Here is a 24,231-nt window from a genome sequence, read left to right as displayed (position 1 = left end):
ATTTACAGCTGTCTGTGAAGTTCAACTCCAGCTATCTGATAAAAGGGTTGGAATGAACTTTGTTTTGGTTTACTCTGTCAGATCACCAGCAGATGGAGACGAGAAGCAGTGAGATTTTAAAAAAAAAACTTGCCCCTCCTGCAACATCAAATGATGTACATTCACACAAGTGTGTGTGTGATTTTTTTTTTTTTATTATTTAAATCTCATTACTGGTCCTAAATCGCCCCTGTCCCAACTTTTTTTAGAACATGTCACAGGCCTAAAAGCAGGAATCAATGTATATTAACAAATGAAATTCAACTGACCATACAAAACATTAAATATGTTGGGTTCATGCTGCCTGCAGTGAAATCAAAGTTAAAGTAAATAGGGTTGCACATCAACGTATGTGTGATGTACGACACTTCACATTCATATACTTGCAGACCAACATTGCTGCCATAAAAGATGGCACTCGGCTGCACACTTGGATCAACTTCACTCCTCAACAAGGTTAACAAGAATAATGAGACAAATGCTGGTTCTTTCACCTCAGACCCCATTTTTTCTTGTCTGGATGGGGATCAAATCTAGCCATGTTTATTATCAGACTGCATAAGCTTTTATAGTATGTTTCAAGTTACTTTCACAATTCACACACTCATTACCATCATATGTATGACAATTTTCAACAATTGTATTTGTTTTTCCTGAAATATGTTGCAGGAAAATATCCAGCTGGACATATTAATTATTTGCTTATTTATGTACTTTGGGCGTAGGGTTTGTAGGAGAAGATTTTCAGAAACAATCACATCCACCGTGCACAAATGGACTGGTTGCCAGCCTGGGTGGTTGCCATCCAGGACCCAACGTGGTTCTGTGTTATTGTGGATGCAACAGAGCTCAGCATAAGTGCATGCTCCCAGACTTGATATCCTCTTGGATATGCCTGATGTGAGTTCCTTTAGATATGCCTGATGCAAGTTGCCTTGGATATACCTGATGTGAGTTCCCTTGGATATGCCTGATGTAAGTTGCCTTGGATATGCCTGATGTGAGTTCCCTTGGATATGCCTGATGTGAGTTCCATTAGATATGCCTGATGTAAGTTGCCTTGGATATGCCTGATGTGAGTTCCCTTGGATATGCCTGATGTGAGTTCCTTTAGATATGCCTGATGTAAGTTCCCTTGGATATGCCTGATGTGAGTTCCCTTGGATATGCCTGATGTGAGTTCCTTTAGATATGCCTGATGTGAGTTCCCTTGGATATGCCTGATGTGAGTTCCTTTAGATATGCCTGATGTAAGTTCCCTTGGATATGCCTGATGTGAGTTCCTTTAGATATGTCTGATGTAATTGCCTTGGATATGCCTGATGCGAGTTCCATTAGATATGCCTGATGTAAGTTGCCTTGGATATGCCTGATGTGAGTTCCCTTGGATATGCCTGATGTGAGTTCCATTAGATATGCCTGATGTGAGTTCCCTTGGATATGCCTGATGTGAGTTCCTTTAGATATGCCTGATGTGAGTTCCCTTGGATATGCCTGATGTGAGTTCCACTCCTATATCCAGGCCGAAATGCCGGACTTTAGTGATTGGGGATCTATCACCCACAAAGTCAGGTTAGAGACGCCGGCTGACATTAAATGTATTCCTGGGGCTCCTGCAACCCTCTTGTCCTGTACAGTGACATTTCCTGTATATTCGTTTTGTGATTTGTTTTGTAATTTGTGTCACTAGCATGGCCCAAGCAAATGGTCACCCCTCAGAGGGAATTTTTCCTGACCACTGTCACCTGTGTGCTTGCTCTGGGGTGGTGGTTAGACCTTACTTGTGTGAAGTGCCTTGAGGCAACTTTGTTGTGATTTGGCGCTATATAAATGAAAATAAATTGAAATTGAGCATGTGTTGCAAGACCTGAAAATTCAGCTACAATTTGCCAGAAGGTAAATCTGAGATGCAAGCCTAGATTTGATGTTTTGGTGAAAAAAATACTCCTCTTTCCTTGCTTTCAATTTGAGTTTAAGAAAGATAATTTTACTATTTTTTTTAAATTTGTTTATTTTATCTTATTGATTTTTTGTATTTAAAATGGCATAAAGAAATTAAAATGTGTGAAATAGCAAGTGTTCCACTTCTTTTGGAGGGCACTGTAGCTAGTTTCTAAAATTTGCTGTAAATTACAGTTTAACAAACTAATGTTAGCTAGCTAAAGCTAACATTAGCCTTGTTGAATATTAGCTGACTCGATAAGCAAACTCCCACCTTATAGGTAAGTGTTTTGGTGGAAAAAAAAATACTCCTCTTTCCTTGCTTTCAGTTTGAGTTTAAGAAAGATAATTGTACTATTTTTTAAAAAGTGTTTATTTTATCTTATTGTTTTTTTTTGTTTGTTTTGTTTTGTTTTGTTTTGTATTTGAAATGATGTAATCAAATCAAAATGTGTGAAATAGCAAGTGTTCCAGTTCGTTTGGAGGGCACTGTAGCTAGTTTCTAAAATTTGCTGTAAATTACAGTTTAACAAACTAATGTTAGCTAGCTAAAGCTAACATTAGCCTTGTTGAATATTAGCTGACTCGATAAGCAAACTCCCACCTTATAGGTAAGTGTTTTGGTGAAAAAAAATACTCCTCTTTCCTTGCTTTCAGTTTGAGTTTAAGAAAGATAATTGTACTATTTTTTAAAAAGTGTTTATTTGATCTTATTGGTTTTTTGTTTTGTTTTGTTTTGTTTTTGTATTTGAAATGATGTAATCAAATCAAAATGTGTGAAATAGCAAGTGTTCCAGTTCGTTTGGAGGGCACTGTAGCTAGTTTCTAAAATTTGGTGTAAATTACAGTTTAACAAACTAATGTTAGCTAGCTAAAGCTAATATTAGCCTTGTTGAATATTAGCTGACTAATGGTTGATAAGCAAACACCCCCCCCCCCCCTATAGAGGGTTTTCATGTGACGTATCAGTCATGTCATTTTGTGTCCCGCGGCCATTCTGGATTACGGCGCGGTGGCCGCTGTGATACGCTACGTGCATTTGGCGAACAACTGCAGAAGCTTCAACGTCGGTGCGAAGAAGCCTTACGGCACCATGGCACTGAGAGAGACAGCACCTGTCCTGCAGCAAATCGGTCACGTGATTGAAAACCCTCTATAGGTAAGTGTTTTGGTGAAAAAAAAATACTCCTCTCTCCTTGCTTTCAGTTTGAGTTTAAGAAAGATAATTTTGCTATTTTTTTTTATTTGTTTATTTTATCTTATTGATTTTTTTTTTTTTTGTATTTGAAATGACATAAACAAATTAAAATGTGTGAAATAGCAAGTGTTCCACTTCTTTTGGAGGGCACTGTAGCTAGTTTCTAAAAATTGCTGTAAATTATAGTTTAACAAACTAATAGTAGTAGTAGTAGTCTTTATTGTCATTGTTACTTTTTACAAAGTCACAACGAAATTAAATGTGCTATGTTAGCTTTAGCTAGCTAAAGCTAACATTAGCCTTGTTAAATATTAGCTGACTAATGGTCGATAAGCAAACTCCCCCCTTATAGGTAAGTGTTTTGGTAAAAAAAAAAATACTCCTCTCTCCTTGCTGTCAGTTTGAATTTAAGAAAGATAATTTTACTATTTTTTATTTGTTTATTTTATCTTATTGTTTGTTTGTTTTTGTTTTTTGTTTTTTGTTTTTTTTTTTGTATTTGAAATGATATAAACAAATTAGTGTGATATAGCAAGTGTTCCAATTCTTTTGGAGGACACTGTAGCTAGTTTCTAAAATTTGCTGTAGATTACAGTTTTGCAAACTAATGTTAGCTAGCTAGAGCTAACATTAGCCTTGTTGAATATTAGCTGACTAATGGTCAGTACCCCTGCGGTTGTGTAATGCTGTGCTTCATAGCAAGGATAAGTCACTCACCCGCCCTGACCTTTATAGTATTTTGTGAGTATTTGTGACAAAGACGTTGCTGTTGGGGGAAACACTGTCCCATGTAATCTGGACAAATGCCTCAGTGAATACATTCACTGCCCACACTCTGCTGCAGGAATGTGCACTTCAAATGGCCGCCTGTGTGCTGGAGCCCTGGCGCGTCCCGTAACGGCGACTCACATCTAGATTGTTCTACATGATTACACAGAAGCCCAAACACACCCCCCCCCCCCCCCCCCCCCCCCCCCGCCACGCTCCCACTCCAGCTGATCAGCGGAACAGATGTTGGTGTAACCTCATTTCTGCGGTTACGCATTTGTCTCTACACCACATATGAACAAAGTTCATCATCACATGGATCCTTAAAAGAAACATAGACAAATATTTACAATAAAAGCATCATTTCATTTGATGGTACCTTTGGAGGAAAAAACAGATACTTATGATGTAGGAAAGTGTGTAACAAGAACAACTTTGCAAACCTCACCATTCAAATTTGACATGATATCACAGAGCTGGAGCGCTGCCCGTCTACCTCCCTCACAAAATACTGAGACTTAGCATTAACTCTCTCGGTCTAACTTGTTCTGTTCATTTTCTTATCAAGATGTATGAGTATACATTATGTACACATTTTAAAACCATGCCATTACTTCATCACTTTTAAATCAAAGCTAAAGCTAACTGCTGTTGATTTACAGCTGAGGTATCAAACTCAATCATACTAAGCATCACGATAAAAAAGCTGTAAATTTAATTAAGAGTTGGTTCTCCAAACAATAATTAATGCACAGTTTATGCTCAGATTCCGGGCAGTGTGGAAGAGATCAGGAAAACACAGTGTTGACAAGCTCACATTGGAAACAGAGAAGGAGATAAAACAGAGCGAGGAATAAAGGAAAGAGAAGAAGAAATGAGCATGTGAGTGAGTGGTTTAAACATGTCTTTCTACATATGCAACAGTAGCCAGCAAGGCCACTGGACTGAGGCTGAAACAGACAACAGAGCTTATTTCAAGTGACAAATAACATCAATCACACCTGCTCCTAATTTCTACCATGCATGTGATGATAAGATTCTTCCTTGCAACAAGTCCAAAGCTATCCACACTCAAAAAACTGACTCGTTGGATTGGATTTTGATCCAATCCAACGAGATATGAGATATGTAGTCCCAACTAAAATTAAATGATCTTGCATGGATGTGCTTTCTTGAGTTGGGGCTACATATATTAATTAGATGGAAATTCTGCACACAGTTAAATTGAGTTCATGCAATGAGCCATTTTTTGAGTGCAACAGGTGGCAAACAGGTACATGGTACATAAAATAAAGCTGTTTAAATTGATCTGGTGCATCAAAGTCAACCAACATATAATACATTTATCTACATAATAGGCTTTTTATTTTGGGGAGATACTAGGATGGGCTATGATTGAGCTATGATGTTAAGACTGCAATTCATAGAGCTCTATATAAGAAAAGCTTATTTTTCTATGGTGCCCCAGGGTGCACTTACGGATTCTGTAAGGAGTTTGAAAAAAAATATAGTGGTGGAGAATTTCAGACTTGGTGATGCAAGGTGGTTGGACACAACTGCAGGATTCAGACATGCGTTCAACAGGGTTTAGTGATCGTTCAAGCAGATTTGGTACACAAAAAGGCTGGCTGCTACAAGCAAAAGTATCCGAAGCATTAAGTATAGAATAAGGTGTAAAATACAGGCAGGTAGGTCATAAACAGAGCAAGGCTAGACAGGACTCGACACTCAGAAAGAAACACTAGAAAGAGGCACAAGGCATAATGATCTCGCACAGAGGAGAGAGAAAAGGTGCAGGTAATAAGTTGTAATCACACCAACAAATAAAATCTGATAAAACAGCTCTGTGGTCTGATTCTGAACCGTGAAGAAGAGACAACAGTACAGTCATCAGAAAATTTAACCAAGTAACTGTTGTCTTGAGAACTCCTACAGCTGTCTGTATACATAATAAAAACGTAAGCCAGGCTGGATTCTATACACCCAAATACATTTTGGACTATTCCAAACTATCTGTGTGTGTTCTTCATATTATTTTCAGTTGAAAACTAAGATGCACAGCATTCTTGGTAGATTTTCAGTTCAATTTCCAGATTACATGTGCAACATGTTAATGTGGTCTTACAAAATTCATGAAGTTGTACCGACCGAATACATGCTGTTATCAGCATGTGAAGCAAAATCAAGATATACAGTATCTTCCTTATTTTGTGTATCTCAGGATACGTACAAAAAACTGAACTAATCCACAATATCCCTGGGGTATAAAACAGGTTATGTCATTTTATTAACCGTAGGTATAGTCTGGGTAGACATATTTCTTGGGTGGTGGGCACACTTAATTCAAGCCAGTGGTGATACCATTATTAGTACTTTTGAAGGTGTAAATGTTTTTTCTAATAGTAAAGATTGTAAATACGAGGTATCTTATAAAACTAACCAGCAGTTTTATAAAAAAAAAAAAAACTATATGGATTTGAATGGCATGCGATTACACCAATCATGCTTGAACCCTCGTGCGCATGCGTGAGTTTTTTCACGCGTGTCGCTGATGTCATTTCCCTGTTGGCAGGCCTTGAGTGAGATGTGGTCCCGCTCTCTCGGCTGAATTCCTTTGTTTCACACGCTGCTCCAGACGGCGCGCGTTGCTTTATCAAAAATTTTTCTGGACCTGTGAGGAATATCCGAGTGGATACTATTCGAGAAATTAAGCTGGTTTTCGGTGAAAGGTTTAACGGCTGATGAGAGATTATGGGGTGTTTCTGTCGGTGTAAGGACTTCCCACAGCGCAGGACGTCCTGCAGTGCTTCCAGGCGCCGTCGTCCTGAAAACATCCTAATTTAAGGCTTAATTCACCCAGGACGTCGTGAGAGAACAGAGAAGATTCAGAAGAGGCCGGCATGAGGACTTTATGCGGACATTCCACTGTTTAAGGACATTTTTTAATGAAAGACGTGCGCGCAAATTCGCCGAGTCGTTTCCGTGATGACTCGGCAAATCTGTGTGCGCCGCGACAGGAAAAACACCTCCGTGTTGAAAACCATTTGTAAAATTCAGGCGGCTTTTGATGGCTTTCAACAAGTGAGTAACTGAGAAATTGTTTAACAGCTTGAGCATGTAACAACTTGCCCTTTAAGGTTTCCAACACGGAGGTGTTTTTCCTGTCGTGACCCCCCGCGGTCGGGTCCGGCCCGACATGCGACTCTGCCCGCACGTTCTTTCATTACAAAATGTCCGTTAACAATGGAATGTCCGAATAAACTCCTCATGCCGACTTCTTCTGAAAGTTCTCTGTTCTCTGACGACTTCCTGGGTCCACAGAGCCTGAAATGTGGAAGTTTTCAACTTGAAACGGCGAGACGACGCCGCCTCGAAGCGCAGATCGCCGTCAGGCGCTGTGGGCCGTCCTTAAAGCGACACTACCAGACCAAAATCTCTCATCAGCCGTTAAAATTTTTACCGAAAACCAGCTGAATTTATCGAATGGTGTCCACTCAGTTGTGCCTTAAAGTTTTGAAAACATTTTGATCAAACAAAGCAGCAGTCTCTGAGCCATTCCTAAACAATGAAAAAATCGACGAGAGGACTGCTCAAAGACTGCTCACAGGTGAATGACGTAACCGACAGGCGTGAAAAAACTCTCGCATGCCCACAAGGGTTCAAGCATGTCTGATGTAATCACACGTGATTCAAATGCATATGGTTTTTGAAAAAAATAATAAGGTCGGATACTTTTCTAATAGACCTCGTATAGCCATAAAAGAAATGCATATTTGGCAATAATCAACCAACTAATGTTTCTCTCACACATGCAACAGAACCTTATTATGCACATAATTGCAGTTTTGCTCACACTGTACCAGTGTGTGACTATTTCTCTCTCTCTCTCTCTCTTTTTCTTTGCTTGTACTACAGCAGTTGGCAACATGCAGTTAGCTTGTGAATAGTTTGTGTTTTGTCAACATTTTTGAACATTTCCAAAACTCAAAGATAACGCTGCACCTGTTGTGACTTCAGTGTAATGTAGATCACTTGCACCATGCAGTTTGTGGTTATTTCTGGTGTGTTTACACAAAATAACCACAGGCCTTTTTTTCCACATTTGAATAGGCTGTAAGAAATACTGCGCTGACTTTTTTCCTATTTTCAATATAAGGAGTGCGCTTCAAATGAATTTGTCGAATTGTTTGCATTAAAATGTATATTTTATCAAATTTTTAATATGAATTGGACAAATTGTTGGCATTAAAATGTATATTTTATCAATCAATCAATCAATTTTATTTATATAGCGCCAAATCACAACAAACAGTTGCCCCAAGGCGCTTTATATTGTAAGGCAAGGCCATACAATAATTACGTAAAAACCCCAACGGTCAAAACGACCCCCTGTGAGCAAGCACTTGGCGACAGTGGGAAGGAAAAACTCCCTTTTAACAGAAAGAAACCTCCAGCAGAACCAGGCTCAGGGAGGGGCAGTCTTCTGCTGGGACTGGTTGGGGCTGAGGGAGAGAACCAGGAAAAAGACATGCTGTGGAGGGGAGCAGAGATCAATCACTAATGATTAAATGCAGAGTGGTGCATACAGAGCAAAAAGAGAAAGAAACACTCAGTGCATCATGGGAACCCCCCAGCAGTCTAAGTCTATAGAAGCATAACTAAGGGATGGTTGAGGGTCACCTGATCCAGCCCTAACTATAAGCTATAGCAAAAAGGAAGGTTTTAAGCCTAATCTTAAAAGTAGAGAGGGTGTCTGTCTCCCTGATCCGAATTGGGAGCTGGTTCCACAGGAGAGGAGCCTGAAAGCTGAAGGCTCTGCCTCCCATTCTACTCTTACAAACCCTAGGAACTACAAGTAAGCCTGCAGTCTGAGAGCGAAGCGCTCTATTGGGGTGATATGGTACTATGAGGTCCGTAAGATAAGATGGGACCTGATTATTCAAAACCTTAAGTAAGAAGAAGAATTTTAAATTCTATTATAGAATTAACAGGAAGCCAATGAAGAGAGGCCAATATGGGAGAGATATGCTCTCTCCTTCTAGTCCCCGTTAGTACTCTAGCTGCAGCATTTTGAATTAACTGAAGGCTTTTCAGGGAACTTTTGGGACAACCTGATAATAATGAATTACAATAGTCCAGCCTAGAGGAAATAAATGCATGAATTAGTTTTTCAGCATCACTCTGAGACAAGACCTTTGTAATTTTAGAGATATTGCGTAAATGCAAAAAAGCAGTCCTACATATTTGTTTAATATGCGCTTTGAATGACATATCCTGATCACAAATGACTCCAAGATTTCTCACAGTATTACTAGAGGTCAGGGTAATGCCATCCAGAGTAAGGATCTGGTTAGACACCATGTTTCTAAGATTTGTGGGGCCAAGTACAATAACTTCAGTTTTATCTGAGTTTAAAAGCAGGAAATTAGAGGTCATCCATGTCTTTATGTCTGTAAGACAATCCTGCAGTTTAGCTAATTGGTGTGTGTCCTCTGGCTTCATGGATAGATAAAGCTGGGTATCATCTGCGTAACAATGAAAATTTAAGCAATGCCGTCTAATAATACTGCCTAAGGGAAGCATGTATAAAGTGAATAAAATTGGTCCTAGCACAGAACCTTGTGGAACTCCATAATTAACTTTAGTCTGTGAAGAAGATTCCCCATTTACATGAACAAATTGTAATCTATTAGATAAATATGATTCAAACCACCACAGCGCAGTGCCTTTAATACCTATGGCATGCTCTAATCTCTGTAATAACATTTTATGGTCAACAGTATCAAAAGCAGCACTGAGGTCTAACAGAACAAGCACAGAGATGAGTCCACTGTCTGAGGCCATAAGAAGACCATTTGTAACCTTCACTAATGCTGTTTCTGTACTATGATGAATTCTAAAACCTGACTCTTCAAATAGACTCTTCAAATAGACCATTCCTCTGCAGTTGATCAGTTAGCTGTTTTACAACTACCCTTTCAAGAATTTTCATTTATTTATCACATTTTCATATGAATTGGTCAAATTGTTGGCATTAAAATGTGTATTTTATCACATTTTCATATGAATTGGTCAAATTGTTGGCATTAAAATGTATATTTTATCACATTTTCATATGAACTGGTCAAATTGTTGGCATTAAAATGTATATTTTATCACATTTCATATGAATTTTTAATATGAATTTCATTTTCATATCACATTTTCAAAGAGGCATTCTATGTGAAACGGTTGAAACCCAGCCTTAACCGGGGAGGGGGTCTGAGACACGCTTTGTCCCCTGTTTACAATGGAGTACTCAGGTCAAAGCAGTTTCAGTGTTTTGTTCATGGTAATGAGTCATTCACGTCATCAGGAGAGTCGTCAAGGGAACCATCAGGAGAGGCTTCCGTCCCATCATTAGGAGGGTGCTTACTAGAGCACAATAGGTGCTAATTAGAGCTATTGTTTAGTCACTAGCCTGTAGCAGTCGGCCTCTCGGTAGGAGGGGACTGGTTACGTTTAAAACTCCAGCTTTTGTGGCTTCTGTTTTGTTCTTCTCTACAAGAGTCAAGACAGAAGTCAGACTACCAGAGCAAGAATTTTAGCTGAGGAAGCTTCTGCGATTTGAAGCGAAACGTCCTCACGTCAAGCAGCCCAGTCCAGTCGAAGATTCAAGCTTCTCTGCTGTGGAAACCACCTGGACAACTGAGAGCCTACACAGAAACATTTTCATATGAATTAGTCAAATTGTTTGCATTAAAATGTATATTTTATCACATTTTCATATGAATTGGTCAGATTGTTGGCATTAAAATGTATATTTTATCACATTTTCATATGAATTGGTCAAATTGTTGTGATTAAATGTATATTTTATCACATTTTCATATGAATTGGACAAATTGTTTGCATTAAAATGTATATTTTATCACATTTTCATATGAATTGGTCAAATTGTTGTGATTAAAATGTGTATTTTATCACATTTTCATATGAATTGGTCAAATTGTTGGCATTAAAATGTGTATTTTATCACATTTTCATATGAACTGGTCAAATTGTTGGCATTAAAATGTATATTCTATCACATTTCATATGACTTTTTAATATGAATTTCATTTTCATATCACATTTTCAAAGAGGCATTCTATGTGAAACGGTTGAAACCCAGCCTTAACCGGGGAGGGAGTCTGAGACACGCTTTGTCCCCTGTTTATAATGGAGTACTTAGGTCAAAGCAGTTTCAGTGTTTTGTTCATGGTAATGAGTCATTCACGTCATCAGGAGAGTCGTCAAGGGAGCCATCTGGAGAGGCTTCCGTCCCATCATTAGGAGGGTGCTTACTAGAGCACAATACGTGCTAATTAGAGCTATTGTTTAGTCACTAGCCTGTAGCAGTCGGCCTCTCGGTAGGAGGGGACTGATTACATTTAAAACTCCAGCTTTTGTGGCTTCTGTTTTATTCTTCTCTACAAGAGTCAAGACAGAAGTCAGACTACCAGAGCAAGAATTTTAGCTGAGGAAGCTTCTGCGATTTGAAGCAAAACGTCCTCGCGTCAAGCAACCCAGTCCAGTCGAAGATTCAAGCTTCTCTGCTATGAAAACCACCTGGACAACTGAGAGCCTACACAGAGACATTTTCATATGAATTAGACAAATTGTTGTGATTAAAATGTGTATTTTATCACATTTTCATATGAATTGGTCAAATTGTTGGCATTAAAATGTGTATTTTATCACATTTTCATATGAATTGGTCAAATTGTTGGCATTAAAATGTATATTTTATCACATTTTCATATGAACTTGTCAAATTGTTGGCATTAAAATGTATATTTTATCACATTTCATATGAATTTTTCATATGAATTTCATTTTCATATCACATTTTCAAAGAGGCATTCTATGTGAAACGGTTGAAACCCAGCCTTAACCGGGGAGGGGGTCTGAGACACGCTTTGTCCCCTGTTTATAATGGAGTACTCAGGTCAAAGCAGTTTCAGTGTTTTGTTCATGGTAATGAATCATTCACGTCATCAGGAGAGTCGTCAAGGGAGCCATCAGGAGAGGCTTCCGTCCCATCATTAGGAGGGTGCTTACTAGAGCACAATAGGTGCTAATTAGAGCTATTGTTTAGTCACTAGCCTGTAGCAGTCGGCCTCTCGGTAGGAGGGGACTGATTACGTTTAAAACTCCAGCTTTTGTGGCTTCTGTTTTGTTCTTCTCTACAAGAGTCAAGACAGAAGTCAGACTACCAGAGCAAGAATTTTAGCTGAGGAAGCTTCTGCGATTTGAAGCGAAACGTCCTCGCGTCAAGCAACCCAGTCCAGTCAAAGATTCAAGCTTCTCTGCTATGAAAACCACCTGGACAACTGAGAGCCTACACAGAAACATTTTCATATGAATTAGTCAAATTGTTTGCATTAAAATGTATATTTTATCACATTTTTAATATGAATTGGACAAATTGTTTGCATTAAAATGTATATTTTATCACATTTTCATATGAATTGGTCAAATTGTTGGCATTACAATTTATATTTTATCACATTTTCATATGAACTGGTCAAATTGTTTGCATTACAATTTATATTTTATCACATTTTCATATGAACTGGTCAAATTGTTGGCATTAAAATGTATATTTTATCACATTTTCATATGAATTGGTCAAATTGTTGTGATTAAAATGTGTATTTTATCACATTTTCATATGAGTTGGTCACACTGTTTGCATTACAATTTATATTTTATCACATTTTCATATGAACTGGCCAAATTGTTGGCATTAAAATGTATATTTTATCACATTTTCATATGAATTGGTCAAATTGTTGTGATTAAAATGTGTATTTTATCACATTTTCATATGAATTGGTCAAATTGTTGGCATTAAAATGTGTATTTTATCACATTTTCATATGAATTGGTCAAATTGTTGGCATTAAATTGTGTATTTTATCACATTTTCATATGAATTAGTCAAATTGTTTGCATTCAAATGTATATTTTATCACATTTTTAATATGAATTGGACAAGTTGTTTTCATTAAAATGTATAAAATTAAATGTATAAAATGTATAAAATTAAAATGTAAAAACTGTTTTCATTAAAATGTATATTTTATCACATTTTCATATGAATTGGTCAAATTGTTGGCATTAAAATGTATATTTTATCACATTTTCATATGAATTAGTCAAATTGTTGGCATTAAAATGTGTATTTTATCACATTTCATATGAATTGGTCAAATTGTTGGCATTAGAATGTATATTTTATCACATTTTCATATGAATTGGTCAAATTGTTGGCATTAAAAAGTATATATTATATCACATGTTCATATGAACTGGACAAATTGTTTTCATTAAAATGTATATTTTATCACATTTTCATGAATTGGTCAAATTGTTTGCATTAAAATGTATATTTTATCACATTTTCATATGAATTGGTCAAATTGGTGGCATTAAAATGTGTATTTTATCACATTTTCATATGAAATGGTCAAATTGGTGGCATTAAAATGTGTATTTTATCACATTTTCATATGAATTGGTCAAATTGTTGACATTCGAATGTATATTTTATCGCATTTTCATATGAATTCGTCAAATTGTTTGCCTTAAAATGAATATTTTATCACATTTTCATATGAATTCGTCAAATTGTTGGCATTAAAATGAATATTTTATCACATTTTCATATGAATTTGTCAAATTGTTGGCATTAAAATGAATATTTTATCACATTTTCATATGAATTCGTCAAATTGTTGGCATTAAAATGTATATTTTATCACATTTTCATATGAATTGGTCAAATTGTTTGCATTCAAATGTATATTTTATTACATTCTTAATATGAATTGGACAAATTGTTGGCATTAAAATGTATATTTTATCACATTTTCATATGAATTGGTCAAATTGTTGGCATTAAAATGTATATTTTAATCACATTTTCATATGAATTGGTCAAATTGTTGGCATTAAAATGTATATTTTATCACATTTTCATATGAATTGGTCAAATTGTTGGCATTAAAATGTATATTTTATAACATTTTTAATATGAATTGGACAAATTGTTTTCATTAAAATGTATATTTTATCACATTTTCATATGAATTGGACAAATTGTTTTCATTAAAATGTATATTTTATCACATTTTCATATGAAATGGTCAAATTGTTGGCATTAAAATGTATATTTTATCACATTTTTCTATGAATTGGTCAAATTGTTGGCATTAGAGAGATGACATTAATTGTCATTGTCATTACACGAGTGCAACAACAATGAAATTACTTCCACACTCCAATTACCTCAGACAAGATACAGCAATTAATCCACAATTATTACTTCTTTACCGTAATAATGGCACACATCAGAATTAAAGACAACACATAGACATTTGACATTGTTTATATGCACTACATTTGAAGTAGTCCGTCATCCGAATTGAGGTAAAGTGGGTGAAGGCCCCGCCTGCTGCGGCCTTCACTATTAAAATGTATATTTTATCACATTTTCATATGAATTGGTCAAATTGTTTACATTAAAATATATATTTCATCACATTTTCGTATTGTCTCTTTTGCTTCTTATCATTTTCAAAACACGGATGTATAGTGACACCTGTTGTGGTATTTTTAGTTCACATAAACCTTTTGCTGGTGAAGAACGTCAAATTTTCCAGTGAAAATCTGTTTACATATTAACTTTACATCAGCACGTCCCACATCCTGACTGCCAACATCAAACATAATGCTAACTCCGCTGATGCTAGCTAGCAACACTTGGCTCAGATTTGTAACCACAGATTGCATACAGAGTGGACAAACCCCGCCTGACGTGACTAATTCTGTTTGCAAATGAACACATAAATGGATAAACAGTTGGAGCATGGGTGGCTCAGTGTGTGATAAAAGAAGCCTGAACACTGTTGCATTCGTAAATCATGGATGAGTGCCATCTTCTTTATCAACTGAGAAAATTTATTGAAAACTTCCATCCATCCATCCATTTTCTATATCGGCTTACTCCAATTCAGGGTCATAGGGTGCGAGGTGGGGTACACCCTGTGCAGGACGCGAGTCTGTTGCAGGGCCACATATAGACAAACACATACACACCCACATACACACCTACGGACAATTTAAAGTTTCCAATCCACCTAACCTGCATGTCTTTGGATGTGGGAGGAAGCCGGTGCACCTAAAGGGAACCCACAGAAACATGGGGAGAACATGCAAACTCCATACAGAAAGGCCACAGGTGGGAAGTGATCCCATGTCCTTCTTGCTGTGAGGCAACAGTGCTAACCTCTATTCCACCATGCTGCTATTGAAAACGTATACTGACAAAAACACAGGTACTGAATACAGAGTTATTGAGCACTTCTCACCCTTATCTCTGAAGTTTTGAATAAAATAGCTTAGCCCATCGCATCCTGTTCTTTTAATTTTATCTTTATTTAACCAGGTTAGTCCCACTGAGATTAAGATCTCTTTTGCAAGGGAGACCTGGACAATTATAAAGTTTCCAATTTGCCTAACCTGTATGTGGTCTCGCAAACACGGGGAGAATATGCCAACATCACACAGAAAGGTCACAGATGGGAATCAATCCCACGACCTTCTTGCTGTGAGGCAACAGTGCTAACCGCTAACCCACCATGCTACTGTCTTTGAAGCAGTAATGTGGACATACCACTGACTCACTGCAGCTTTTTGTGCAGATCGTGCAGCTTTCATGGCAAATTGTTCCATAACAGAACTAACATAGTACCTTATGACAACATGCCCCTATCTTAGAGTCCAAGCTAACTAAGCTAACAGACTAACCTTGGTACGGGTGTTTATCAAATCTTAATTTTTGGGACAGCTCGTGGCTCTCATAATGGTTTGTTTTTGTGTGGGCATTAAAAGTTATGAACCGCCTTTCAAGTGTTTATTAAATCATAATTTCGTGGGGAGGTGATAGTCTAGTGGTTCAGTGCTGGGCTTCAAACCAGAGGCTTCTTGGTTCAAAACCCAACGAGCTTGGAAAGTGACTAAGAGCAAGGTCCTAAATCCCCTAGTTGCTGCAGGAATGTAGCAAGCGCCTTGCATAGCAGCACCCTGATATCAGTGTGTGAATGTGAGGCATCATTGTAAAGCGCTTTGAGCTTATGATGCAGTTGGAAAAGTGTCATATAAATGCAGTCCATTTACCATCATGTTGGGGACTGCTCAGTGGTTCATGTAATGGTTTGCTTTGGTTTGGGCATTAAACGTTAAAGTCTGACTGAACTCAAAGAACAACAGAGGACAAAGGATGGACCTCTTAAGTCTCTTTGTATGGACACATTTCGAGACGTGCTTGCAGGGTTAAAGTGGCCCACATCCTCAGGCTGAGTCCACACAGCCTCAGTCAACAAACACAGCATCATACTTCAATGCAAACATAATAACTCATAAAGTAATCATGAGATGTGCACAGAAAATGGATCAGCTGCACTTTCATCTTTCTGTATTTGAACAGAGTCAGTTCTGTCGCTGCTGCACAGTGATGCTTCTAATCCCAGGATCTGATTATTAATATTTTTTCTCCTTTCCTGACCTGTCATCTTTCAAAAGAAATGTCACTTTCCTTCACAAATGAGAGCACTTGAAATGGGTCATTGATGTCGTCGTTGGATGGAAGCTGTGAGGCAGGATGAAGGAGAAGAGCCCGGGGAGGAGACAGAGGAGGAGAAAGCAGGAAAACTCTGGGCTCCCTCACTGATGTTAATGGTTCTTGAAATATTTTTTAAAAAGTGCTCCGAGGGAATCGTTGTTACTGTATGAAAGAAATAGTTGCAAGAAATTCAATGAGCTGAAATGTATCCTACAATAATGAGTTCTGCAATCTATGGGTGTGCTCGCGCAGTTTGTGTGTATGTATCATACATGCCGATGTGTGTGTGCGTGTGTGTGTGTGATGTCACACTGCCCACGGCTGTGCAGCAGAATGGGTTCTGCTGAATATAAATCAGGTGACTGAACAGGACGGGGTTTCTTCCCAGACAAGCCCGGAGGATTGTGTCATGCCCACTCCTACATGACTGCTTTGCATGTCCTGTGTTGACCAGTCTGCCTTCTCAGCCCGACTCACACACACACCGACTCACTGACTGGACTCTATCTGGAGGCTAACAGGCTGAACCGGACCTTCAGTACTTATTTCATGTTGGATTTGTTTGGTATGAGGTGGCTTGACAGAACTTGGATTCCTGTCTGACGTTTCTTCTTTCACATCCACAGATCTACTGGAGTGAATGCTGAAGACGGTGGCTGACCTTCAGAAAAGTGGACGTGAAAGTGTCACCATGTGGATCCCGACCCCCAGCATGACGCTCGCTCAGCGCACTGTCCTCTATGTGACCTGTTTCGTGGCCCTGGTGAACTCTGTGGGCCTGTTGATGCTCCTGATCCAACAGAACCAACAGCGGGTCTGGCTGAAACAGACGGAAGCCAGGCTGACGGAGGTGGAGCAGAGCTCGGTGGTGGAGTTCCTTCAGGAGGTGCCTAGAGGAGGAGCAGGGATTCGGGCAAGTATCGGAGAGCCCCAGCAATACCAGTATTCAAGGAACAAGAGGAGTGAAGAGCTGGAGAAAGAGAGGCAGTTGAAGTTGAAGGAGCTCCAGCAGGAGGTGGGGCAGGAGCTCCAGCAGGAGGTCAGCCATGAGGTGGGAGAGGAACCGGAGAAGAAGACGAAGCATGGGCTGAAGCGCAAGCACAGCCAGAGTCATCACAAAGTTCACATGCAGGATGACATGATGATGATGATGACTTACTCCATGGTGCCGGTGAGGCTGCACATCTGTCTGCTGTGACACAATACACGCAAAATACTTTGAATTACTTTATTATTTCTGGTTATGATTTTTAGATCAAATTGTTGATTGACATTTGCAACAGCACCAAGGGTGTCTGCCTGGCCGGTATGTGTTCCACATAGCAAATATGTGACGATATCCAGAACGATATTTTCATTCCTAATGTCAGCAAACATTCTGTTGCAGGACCCCCAGGACCCCCTGGTGAGTGTGACTTTCATTTTTAATCCAAATTTAAAAGTCAAGCCTCTTTTGTACTTTAGTGAGCCATTTGCTTGCAGAATGTGTTTTCAGTTGTGACATCCGGTGAAGAAGTTGGCCACAGGTTCTGTTTTTGTTTGTTTGTCTGTCTGTTTGTGAACAGTCTGCAACCCACAATTCTTCATAAATCATTATGAAATTTTACAGAGGATTCATATGCTGACAGGCAAGAACTGGCTCAATTTTCAAGGTCAAAGGTCCAAGTCAGGAAAAATCTCTATCCTTTAACATTGAATGAATTTTCAAAAATTCATAACTTTGTCAAAAAAGGTCAGGTTTGTTTCATATTTGAGAGTGTTATGTAGGATGGTATCCTTTATCGACTGACAAAGTTTTAACTGGTTCTGATCCAGATGACAGATTTTGTTGCCATTTAAATTTACCATTAAAAACTCCATTTATTGTATATTTTACATTATATCTTTATCAAATGTGCCACAATCACTCTCGTATTTGAAAGTGAGGTGCAGACTGGCACTCACTATCACCTGACAAAGTTTGATCCAGATCTGACCTGGATTTTTTGGGACATTTGAATTTAATATTGTAGAGTCCATTTGGTGTAAATTTTGCATTATATCTCAAACAAAAGTTCCTCAATCACTCTCATTTTTCTGTTATGGATTTACCTACACCACCAACATTGGATGGAGATTCAAATTTTATGCCTGTTTGTCTGTCTTCCAGTTATCAGTGTCGCGGCTCGTCTTTAGTCTTCTCAGGATGTCGTCTTTTAGATAACACAAACTAATTGCAAGTGATATGCTAGAAAATGACACAACACTTTAGAATAATTCAGCCTTAAGCAAGATCAAATGCACAGAGTTTTTAAGTTTATTTAAGCCTTCGACACAAAGCTTAGACAAACTGAGTCCTCTAGAGAGACTGAATATGACAACCGCGCTCGTCTATTTATTGGAGATCCGCGGGCATCGCTCCTCCTTCGACTTTTTTATTTATTTCATTCCCAAGACATGGTTTTCTATTGGAAGCGTCCTCTAGTGAACCCTAAGCAGGTGTTAGGCCATTATTTCAATGTGACAAACGCTCCCATTAAAACATGAAGGATTTACAACTGATTTTTTTAAAAGACCTTCAGCCACAGGTGCAGCTGGCCTGAGGCCCCCTCCGCACGTGGCCTCAGCCACACGTGCAGCTGGCCTGAGGCCCCTGCACGTGGCCTGCGGGAAAGCACCTAAAAGGCCTTGGAAAGCCCCTGACAGACTAAATGACTAATAGAGCCCTTTTTTTGGGTTGAACACCTGCTAGTTCAACCAGAGGACATACAGTTCGGATCAGGACACTTGATAGTTCATCACAGTTCAAATATGGACCTAAAAATTCTTCTACAGTCCCTCCTCTGGGACTCGAAAGAGTCCCATTACATCAACTATACTCTTGGGTTGTTTACTGACAAGACATCCTCATTTGTGCATTGCAATAAAAAAGAAAAACACAGCACTCGACTTACTGATAACTCTGGTGCGGATATGAATATCAGTGATACTTCACACGGTAAATATTGCAGTGCAGGTGAACCTACATACTAAGGCACAAGGTGATCAATTAGCTGGATTATATCAACACAAGGTGACATTCAAACATTGAGTTTTGGTGTAATTCAAGGCACTTAAAATGGCCACATAAAACAAGTTACATCAACCTCTTAATCATGGCAAAGTAAAGGCTTCACATTGACATCAGTGCAACCAATCATCTTCTGGCATCTATTGACTCACTCAACCAGAGGCTCCAACCCATTATACTTGGTTCTACATATTATTTTGTTAAAGCGTCACACATTTATTATTTAAATGCATCAAATAACCCCTACGTTACCACTATTTAGTCAACCAATCAAGAAACTATTCTAAGGTTAGCGCAGCTATGTCTAGTTAAATGATAAACACAATAAATGGTTTCCCTTCATGTCCGTCCTTAAGTCATTTGCCTTAGTCAGTCATATAATGGTTTTCATTATAGGCCATTTCTCAACATTCTCCACTTTGTTTTTCTTCTTTTTCAGCTTGTTTTCTAATGCCCGTTTTGGCCAGACACCAAATTTAGGCAATGCATGTCTCTTGAGGCATGCTATAATTTAAGAAAAAAGGGGTCCCTATGGTGCATCTTTACTACTAAATCTACAAACACGCCGTGTAAGGGTCCCCTTTTTATAACTTTGCAATATGATATCTATGTGTATGCATTTAGCTTTATCTGTGTTACGCAGATGATGGTAAGGACAGACATTTACCCAACCTTCGTTACTAACATATATCCTTCTTTGTTTTATTTACACTCAGATTTCTGAAACCAGTCCGCAATTCAAACTCAAGAACCAAGATCATAGTCCGTGTTCAGTGCCATTACGTCAGTCCGCGCTCCTCAGCATTTACTCAGCATCTGAAGTTTTGGGAGAAGTTGGGGAACATGGGGAGGTTGGCCTTTCAGGGGTAGTGGGGGAAGGATCAGGAATTCTGGCTTTCAGACAGTCGTGCAGTTCTCTGATGGATCTTTCCAGCTCCTTGTGCTGCTTGGCCAGGTTGTACAGGGCCCCCAGAGAATTCTTGCCCACATTCAGGGTGGTGGTGGCCAGCCCTAGCTGTTCCCTTTCCATATGCTCCATCATGCAGGCTAGCATGTCCATACTAGACTGAAGACCACACAGTTGAGTATGGAGGCCCTCCTGAGCACAAGAGATGTTGGCATTGTCACGGTGTATCCTGAACAGGTATGCAGCTGTCTGTAGTTGTGGCATGATTTCCTCAAATAGCTCATGGGGAATGTGATTTGTGAGGGGCAGGAGCTGCTCCAAGGTTTTTGGAACAGACTCTTGTGGAAGACGAAGCTCTCGAACCAAGATTGCCATGTCCTGTGGGGTGACCATGACCAGATTAAGGTTGTGCAGTCCAGGGGACAGGAAGTACAAGGGGGAAGGCATTTCGTGTGTGGGGGGAGTATTGTTGATGTCGCACAGGCAAGTGGGTGGGACACTCTGGGCATTTAGCAGCCTGTACAAAGCTCCCCTCTGTCCTGGTGGGTGAGTTCGGCTAAGGTCTACCCCTGCTGATCCTCCTCCAGAGGTACTGGGCTGATCAGAATATCTCTCCTGCCTTGGGGGTGGAAAGCTGGGGACAGGTCCTAGCAGTGAATTGGGTCTAGGATGCACTCGGGCAGTTGCTGCATATGGCCGACCTTGGCTGCCTCCCCTGGAGGGTATCGTTGCTACTGGCACATGTGACTGTCTCCATGGCATCTGCGGAAGGGGTGTGTTCCTGAGTCCAAAGGGTCCTTCAGGTGATGGTGGAGTCCTCGGGCCGACTCTTGCTGCAGGCAGATTCTGTGAAGCCGTCATCGTCAGGTGCTGGAACGATGAAGATCCTTCTGTTGCCAACTGGTTTAGCTGCTGGATGGATGGCGGCTGTGGTGACCAATCATGTCTCGACCATCCCTCCTGTATATCCTCTTCTCCAAACAGTTCTGAGAGTCCAATCAGACTTGATAGAGGCAGATCAGGCATAGGTCCCTGATCAGGGGAGTCTGGTCTCTCAGCCATACTCCTGTGTCCTAGTAATATACATATACGTTCATTATTACAGCTCCATGTCATTCTTTCAGATATTGTCTATCCTATCCCTCATTTTTGTGGGTGCATGTGTGTGAATGTAAATGTGCGTGCATGTCTTCTTCCTCGTCTACAATATCACCCAGCACGGTCCATCCCAGTCCTCCCTATCTGGGGTGTACGCCACAATATTAGGGAGCTGGGGGCTGTCGGGGAGGATAATTGGTATTTCATCCATTTCCATATATTCTGGTTCTCTGTCTGTTTCGTTTGTGCTTTCTTCTAGGGCTCGGATGGCTAACAGTGGGAGCTGTCCTACTGTGGATGAAAGCAATTTATTGACCAGAAATTTTATCAAGGGAATACCACAACATATTACCAGCAAGACCGCCACCCCTGTTAGTGCCAAGATTACACCTATCTGGTATAACCAGTCTTTCCATGATATCCACCCTCTCCTTAGAGTCCCAAACAGTGAAAACAGTGGGCCAATATTCATTCCATTCCCTACAATGTATCCAGAATCGTCAGTTTCATTTCTCCCTCCTATGGAGTTACTTAACAGTTCCTGTTGCATCTCTTCAAGTGTGATTAAGAGCTCTGTCAAATTTCCATCTTCCCCTGTACGCATGGGAATAGCTGTGCAACATTCGGTGGCTTTGATCATAATACAAACTCCTTGTTCATCAGCCATCATCATCTCGATAGCTAATCTATTTTGCATTGTCATTAGCGAGGTGGCGTGCAGTTGTTCGGTTAAGGCTCCTACTGCTGCCAATGTCCAGTTCAGGTATCTTTGCTGATTATACCACAAGTAATTAATCCACTGCACCTCCTGGAACCTAGAACGGATTTTTGGAGTAACCCCAAACAGAGCCAATGCCCATCCCCATTTATCCGCATCTTCATCTGCTATAACTCTGCTACTGTCTATGGCTTCTAACTGTCGGGGTATCCCTTCTGGTATCCCGTTTCTTACTGTGATGTTGTAGTCTGTTTTAAACGTCATTATTCCTCTTTTCTTACGAAGTTTCTGTGGCATGGGTTGTATTGAATTTGGCATTTCAATTACTGTTATTGCTCCTGTGAGCATCACAGGAGCACAAAGGCCTTTCCAATTCGGGGACAGCGATGACAGGAGTTTCCTTTTTTGTCCGCATATCCAAAAGATGTCAGCTAAGGGTACCGTTCCCTTAGCTAAATTTGGAGTAGATACCCATGAAGCATGGGTGAGATTCAGTCCAATTACAGACCCCCCTGTGGCCGGTACTATTTGTTCACACTGTATGCCTGCTGCTGGCAGGGTGTGACAGACGGTAATGTTCCATGCTGTTTTGGCCGGTTTGTATTCTTGCTGCTTTTGCATACACTGTATGTGGTGTTTTGGCTGGGTCGTCCCTACCTGCCAATCGCTTATGTATTGTGCTACTAAGCCTTTAGCTATACAGAATGGGTGTATCATCCCTTTCTCTATTTTAATCATAGGTGGAACGGTTCCTTCTGTACTTAGGGGCACTGGACAAAGTTTACTGTCGGCAGCATATTTTTCATCACCTACTGCCATTTTCATAACACATTGTGTATAGCATTCTGCTTGGTCTGAGTTATGTTGGGGGCTCCTATAACAGTTGTTGATATCAGGTAGGGGTTTAGCCTGAGGTATCACACCTTTCCGGTGACAGGCTATGCAAGGCTTTTCACTGATCTGCCTAGCCGAAAATTTCAACCATTGGTAAAATAAATTGGTCTTCAACCCTTGTGTGCGGGCTAGGTCTGTACTGGGATCCCATCTCCCTAAGTGACTGCTTGTTTCTAGGCTTCTAATTGTCCTCTTTTTCCTTGGTTTGATTTTTACCCATTTTGTGGCTTCATGTACTGTAACAGTTACGTCTTGCTTGGTTTCCCTGCATCCTCTTTTATCACAAATTACCTCTATGTTGAGTGTTCCCTCCTCTTCACATTTGATGCTAATGGCTTCGCCTAATATGTAATCCCCCAGCTTTCCCTGTATTCCTATGTTCTTGTAGGCTTTTGATTTAATGTATACCAAATTATATGTTTTTCCTGTGTTTAGAATGCCTTGTTTAGCTGCTATTGCGGCCATGGCCACGGCACAGTCCGTTGTATGTTTTGGATGTCTATTTTCTCCCATACTGACCACCAGTAGTATTGTCAATCCCTTGAATAATTCCTTAATCATTGCTCTGATGACTGTTGAGATGTGCTACTAGATGTGCTACTAAGTGAGCCGTCACTAGATGAGCTGTCACTAGGGATGTGTGGTGTATCTGTGCTTTGTCTGGGTTGTACTTCCTGCGGTTCTTCTGTCGGTAAATCTACTGAGTTGCTGTCCGAGTCTGATGTCTCCTGTGGCCTGTCTATCTGTCGGTCTGTATTTCTGTCTGTCTGTTGGCCTGCGTCTCCAGTTGTCTCTGAGTCTGCATCTGAGTCTGTCGCTGCTCTATCTGGCAGGGATCCACTACTCTCTGAAGCTGTGCGTCGTCTTGTTCAATCAGTCTCTGTGAGCGCCTTGGCCAGTGTTCGCCTGGCTGCAGGGAGGCGTGGCCTTCCCTCTGTGCTTCTTCTGGCTTGTAACAGTTGGGAAATCG

The 24,231-nt window shown here is 39.8% G+C and overlaps 1 protein-coding gene across 1 annotated transcript in view; it reads left to right on the top strand.

Moving 5' to 3' along the window:
- Window positions 1–17,100: 17,100 nt before the first annotated feature.
- The window catches only part of gldn (gliomedin), a 38,561-nt gene continuing 31,430 nt past the window's right edge, over window positions 17,101–24,231 (top strand). The window contains exons 1-3 of the mRNA XM_034194311.1: window positions 17,101–17,766; window positions 17,850–17,901; window positions 17,983–18,000. Coding sequence (XP_034050202.1) covers window positions 17,236–17,766; window positions 17,850–17,901; window positions 17,983–18,000 — 601 coding nt within the window. The 5' untranslated portion in view covers window positions 17,101–17,235. The remainder of the gene's footprint in view (window positions 17,767–17,849; window positions 17,902–17,982; window positions 18,001–24,231) is intronic.

The sequence above is a fragment of the Thalassophryne amazonica genome, chromosome 2, assembly GCF_902500255.1.
Source record: "Thalassophryne amazonica chromosome 2, fThaAma1.1, whole genome shotgun sequence".
NCBI classification, from domain to species: domain Eukaryota; kingdom Metazoa; phylum Chordata; class Actinopteri; order Batrachoidiformes; family Batrachoididae; genus Thalassophryne; species Thalassophryne amazonica.
The sequence above is the reverse complement of the archived record's forward strand: the minus strand, read 5'-3'. Positions and strand labels throughout refer to the sequence as shown.